The sequence below is a fragment of the Callorhinus ursinus genome, unplaced genomic scaffold (assembly GCF_003265705.2).
Source record: "Callorhinus ursinus isolate GAN/ISIS: 27379988/994484 unplaced genomic scaffold, GSC_fseal_2.0 scaffold330, whole genome shotgun sequence".
NCBI classification, from domain to species: Eukaryota; Metazoa; Chordata; class Mammalia; order Carnivora; family Otariidae; genus Callorhinus; species Callorhinus ursinus.
In genome coordinates, this window is record NW_027397385.1 from 1 (window position 1) to 5,904 (window position 5,904).

Here is a 5,904-nt window from a genome sequence, read left to right on the forward strand (position 1 = left end):
CATTCCAGAAGGGACTGCTGGCTCAGTCATCAATATCTGACCCTCTATCTGCCATCCTCCCAGCCCAAGAGCCAGCAGAAGCCCAAATACAAGTTACTCAATTTGAATGCTTAAACACCTGTGAGGGATTACCTCTTTCTCTTTCTCTCTTTTCTCTCTCTCTTCTTTCTCTCTCTTTCTTCCTTTCTTTCTCTTCCCTCCTTTTCTCTATCTCTCTCTTTCTTTCTTTCCTTCCTTCCTTCACTCCCTCCCTTCTTCCCTCCCTCTACCTTCCTTCCTTCCTTCCCTCCATTCCAACTTTCTTCCTTTCCACCTTTCCTTCTTTCCACCTTTCATTCTTTCCTTCTTTCTTTCTAACTCTCTTCACCACTGTGGTGTGACCCCAGAACACAAGACAATCTCCTATCCATGATGGCTTAGGTGGAACCCCTACCCGTTGCCTGTGCTGGGACATGGGATGACTGGCCAACCACAAAAATAAAGAAAACAACAAACAAACACAAAACAAACAAAACAAAACAAAAAACACCAGACAAGCTACAGTCTTTTCACTGCCACTGAGGACAGAAGCTGTATTTCTTGCTGATTCAACTTCCTACTCCATAGGGCTCTGCTGTGGGACACTAAGTCTGCCTTCCTGAGCCCACAGTAACAATCAAGAAAGAAAGAGAGTCTGGGTTGGGAGGCAAGTGGGAGGTGGGTTGACACAATCTGCCAGCTGACAATCATCAGGAAGGGACGGGGACAATGGTCTGGACCACAGCTAATTCCTGAGGGCAGCCTGTCTTCGTTGGTCACCTCCAGTTTCCTGTAATGCCCTTCTTACTTTCAGACCCAAAGTCTGATGCTTCCTACAGATTCATGGCTCCCTGGATAGGTAAGTACATTTAACTAGGAATATGGTTCACCTCCTGCTTAGGTTTGCCAACATCTATCCATTTGGCCCAGATTAAATAAGAGGTGACTGGTACCACAGTCACTCCACTCAACTCTGAATTGAGCCCCCTTTCTCTTCTTCTGATAAAAACCTCACACCTTCCTTATGGTAGGGGAGCCCTCTTGCAGGTCAGCTTCTCCCCCATCACTTCTGAGTCCTCGCCAATGATCTCAGCCTAACTTTTCACTGAAGTCCTCTGTTTACCCAGCCCTGCTCTGTTTCAACCTCAACCTCACAGCTGCGCACCAGGCATTGGGAAGTCCCTTTCCTGACATGCACTGGCCTTTCCTGCCTTGCCCAGGATGCCCTTCTTTTGACACTCTGGGTTCCTCCCCAGTTGTCCCCAGGCAACTCCTGGGAGGTTCCTTCCTCACACGTACACCCATTGTGGTCCAGGGTATGGTTTGCTCCTGTTGAATGGGCAAGCGTGGTTCCAGCACAGGCGGATGCTGACCCCAGCCTTCCACTATGACATCCTGAAGCCCTACGTGGGACTCATGGCCGATTCTGTCCGAGTGATGCTGGTAAGTTCAACCCCTCCTCACCTGCACACTCACACCCACAGCACAGTCCACAAAGTCCACTCTCAGACAGCTGTGTCCCTCAGACATCTATTAGACTTGGCCCTTGGAATCACCCACTTGTACCATACTATGAGACAGGGCTCCCTGGGGATGGATGGAACAAGAAAGCACCCAGGCACCTGCTTTCATCCACTCTTTGCTCATTGCCCACAGGAGAGACAGTCATGGTAGATAAAGGGTCCCTTCTCCTCCCGCTTCTGTGCCTTTGGCTTGGACAGGAAGAGTAGTCAAAGCCCCTGGACAACGGGACAAGCTGCCCCTGGCTGGCCTGGGTAGTAGCAGCTTCAGTGGCAGGGTGGACATCCCACGATGTCACTCAGGTGGACTCTGGCCTGGGGCTGAAGGCTTCTGGTGGATTTTAGCCACTCCATGGAGGGAAATGGAGCCCAGGTCTCTACCTCCAGGGCTGGGTCCTGCCATAACATCACCTCTGAACATGACCCTATTTCTCACTCATCGTGCTCAACTGACATTTGCTGAATAAGAGGAATTGAGGTCCCTGATATCCCTTCCTTAGGAACCGCAGGACTGGCCCCTTGACCTTTCCTTTGCCTTGACTCTTGCTCCCTAAATTGGGACTTCACTGGTTTCTCATGTGTAGATCAACCCCAGGACAGAAAAGATTCCCCCTCAGGCCCCTGAGAAACATGTTTTCTGGTCTGCTAAAAGGTGGTTATCACCAAACTTATTCCTAAGTCAGACTATAAGCGATCGTGATTAATTAAATAACAAATAACAACTTCCTCAGAGTATATTCTGAGAAAACACTCACTGTATTACAAACACTTGGCTATATGGTCCTAAATTGATGAAACACAACCGCTTTAGAAAGTGAGGGCACCTCATCAGAATATGAGGAGAGGCAGAGAGAGAGTCTAGCCTTGTCAACATGGGCCTTCTGGAGGAGTAGAGAAGGACCAACGTGTCCCTCTACCACAGGACAAATGGGAGGAGCTCCTCAGCCAGAACTCACCTCTGGAGATCTTTGGACACATCTCCTCGATGACGTTGGACACCATTATGAAGTGTGCCTTCAGCTACCAGGGCAACCACCAGGCAGACAGGTCAGTGAAATCCTTAGCTGCAGGGTTCTATTTCTTACCAACTAGTGTGGACTTATCTGAGAGGCAGTTAGGGCAGCTTGGATGTTTACCAGCCCAAAGAGCCACATTCTGCAGAGAGCCCCAGGCCACGGTCAAATTCAGCCCACACCAAGCCTTCCTTAGGCACAGACCCTGCTCCCTGCCACAGGGAGAAGCCTGGCTGCCCACGTCCCTCATAAAGGGCTGAGAGTCTCGAGGGTGTAAGAACGACATGACAAATGCCTACTTGCCTGTCCCATTGATTGAGGAACACTCCACCCACAGATCCACTCCACTCCAAGTCAGATGCCTCCCTCCATCCAGTCGCTTCTGCATCCTCCCCTTTCAGGTACTCCCAATCCTACCTTCAGGCCATTCGGGACCTGAACAACCTGGTGTTTTCCCGGATAAGGAATGCTTTCTACCAGAAAGACATCATCTACAGGCTGACCCCTGAAGGCCGCTGGAACCACCGGGCCTGCCAGCTTGCCCATCAACACACAGGTTGGACTCTGCCCTCTGGCACCTCCCCTCCTTCATCAGGCACATCCCAAAGGGACTGACCCTGACCCCCCAGGCAGAGTCCTGCCCCTCGCTGCCCCTCTAGGACCTGGGAAACACCCACCCCAGGTACTCCCCTGGTGCAGCTGTGAGGGTGCCAGGTGCTATGCAGGAAGCTACGTGTGTCACCACATGGGTGAAGGTTGAATGAGAGCCCCTGCCAGCAGCATTCAAGCAGAGCCTCCTTGGGCTGTGCTCTTGAGGGGAGTGAGGACCGGCAAGCGCCTGGCATTAGAGTTCTCTCCCTGAGAAGCACCATTCCCACACTCCTGATCCACCTGGCAGCCTGACTGGGGCACAGGGGGCAGGTGGGCTACTGTGGGTGGCTGTGTCTGGGCGCCCAGAGCTCTCAGCTCTGCCTGGGAACACTGTTCTGGACAGACCGTGTGATCAAGCTGAGGAAGGCTCAGCTGCAGGAGGAGGGAGAGCTCGAGAAGGTCAGGCGCAAGAGACACTTGGACTTCCTGGACATCCTCCTCTTTGCCCAAGTGAGTGGGGCAGGGGAGGCCTGAGGCTTTGGGGACAAGTGTGGAGGAGGGGGGGCAGACTGAAACCCTGCCCTCCTTCCGTGTCTCCCAGAGGGAGAACGGGAACAGCTTGTCTGACAAGGACCTCCATGCGGAAGTGGACACCTTCATGTTTGAGGGCCATGACACCACAGCCAGCGGCATCTCCTGGATCCTCTATGCTCTGGCCACGCACCCCGAGCATCAGCAGAGGTGCCGGGAGGAGATCCAGAGCCTCCTGGGGGACGGCGCCTCCATCACCTGGTGAGTACTCATGAGATGGGAGGGCCCTGCCCCCTCAACTGGAGAATTCCCTGGTTGTCAGGGCCTTGCCAGCCCTTCAGGATAGCTTTGTGTTAGGGACCACCTGGACCAGATGCCCTACACCACCATGTGCATCAAGGAGGCACTGCGACTCTATCCGCCAGTTCCAGGTGTCGGCAGAGAGCTCAGCAAGCCCATCACCTTCCCTGATGGACGCTCCTTACCCAAAGGTGTGAACCTCACCACTCTCACTCCATAAGTACTCTGCAGGAATGCGTGGGAGGTCAGAAATCCGCAAGTTCTGGGGCAGTTTGTGCCTGTCTTTGAGACTCATTTCCCCCTCAAGAAAATCAAAAATTACTTTGTTTGGGTGAGGTTATGGTGTGCTTCCACAGAGCTTAAATCGGCCCAAAGATCAAGAAATAAATACATGACAGCCTCTGAATGTGGCTATGTGAGTTGCCCTAATATTCTAATTTTCTGAGTTATGAGTGCTTGAGAGATAATCAGATGAGGCAGGGGTAGATGTGGTCTTTCCTTATAGGGTCTTGGCTAACGAGAGAGATTATTCACTGTGATATATCAGATGGTCCAGTCTCCGGGGAACCCTCAGGTTGATGGCCAGATCTGTGATCCCTGCTATGGCTGGAGGCCACCTTTCAGCTCCCCTCTGCTCTCAATCCCAGCCCTGCCATGGCCTGGTTGGGTGGTCATAGGCGAGCTGTTCAGCCTCTCCGAGGCTCAGGTACCTCACGGGAATAAGGGTGATGTAAGTCTTCATTGGAAGGTTGTTGTGAGGATGGAGGAGTTCATGCATATTCCCCAAGGGCTCATGGATGGTACTTGATAAATGTGAGTTGTCCCTTGAGTTGCTCCAAAAACTAAGCCTCCAGTTCTTTCCTGCTTCTCAGCCTGGTCATGGTTATCTACTAATCTGGGCACACGGGCACATGTTCTGTGCCATGTCTGCCCCACCTCTCCTGCAACACTATCATTCAATTCACAGAGATGAAAAGCGGCTCTCATTGTGGCTGCCAAGCTGTGTGTGGGTGCACCTGGGCCCCGCAGGCATGTATGACCAGTCTTCTCTCTTCTCCCCCCACAGGATTCTTAGTCTTGCTCTCCTTTTATGCCCTTCACCACAACCCAAAAGTGTGGCCAAACCCAGAGGTATGATGGCCTTGGGAGGAGGGGGTGGGATGACATCTCCAGACCAACCTCCTTCTCCTGTCCCACCTCTGGGTGTGCTGTCCCTTGGAAGGAGGGCCTTGATTATACCTGTCCTGGCCCTGGTGCTCCTTCTGCAGGTGTTTGACCCTTCCCGGTTTGCACCAGATTCCTCTCGACACAGCCATGCTTTCCTGCCCTTCTCAGGAGGATCAAGGTGAGGCACTTGTACCAGAATGGGGGGGGGTGCTGTTTCCTGGGTACATACCTGATGTTTGTGACCTCCTACATTTGTGTGTGTGTCTTCAGATATGCCCTGGCATGTTGGTGTGCTGGGAAAGAGGTGTGTGTCTCTATGACAAAGAAAGTTGGTAATCACTCCATGCCATGGAGACTTTGACCATTGCTCTTACCCAGTCTCCAGCCACAATTCAGTGTCAGTGGGTGTTCAAAAGCTCAGGGTATTCTTGTGAGTTCTTCATTTTATGAGTATGACTTTACAGAATTAGATTTTCTCCCATGTTATTTTCAAGTGTTGTCGATGTCAAAGTCAGGATGGAATCAAAAGATTTCTTTTGCACACATCCTCAAAGCAGCCTTTGCTACTCAGCTCCCCATGCCGCCCCCACACTGCACCATTGACTACATTGCATGTGTTTCCATCCTCAGCGGCCTGCATGTCTCAAATACTTAAGCCATACACAGGAAAGTTTCCTGCAGTCTCCTAAGGGCTTCATAAAGTACTCGACTAATCTGTGTTGCCACTATATTTTCATCTATCCAAATGAATTTTTGATTCCACG

General features: G+C 51.7%; 1 protein-coding gene across 1 annotated transcript; it reads left to right on the plus strand.

Annotated features, from left to right (window-relative positions):
* Positions 1–832: 832 nt before the first annotated feature.
* On the plus strand, positions 833–5,322 carry LOC112816442 (cytochrome P450 4A11-like; the record flags this gene model as incomplete). Its single annotated transcript, XM_073890478.1, has 9 exons — positions 833–877; positions 1,334–1,461; positions 2,461–2,585; positions 2,953–3,107; positions 3,546–3,652; positions 3,744–3,934; positions 4,031–4,164; positions 5,040–5,104; positions 5,242–5,322. Coding segments are annotated over 9 exons (1,031 nt in total), but the record flags the coding sequence as incomplete, so codon positions are not given.
* Positions 5,323–5,904: the final 582 nt, after the last annotated feature.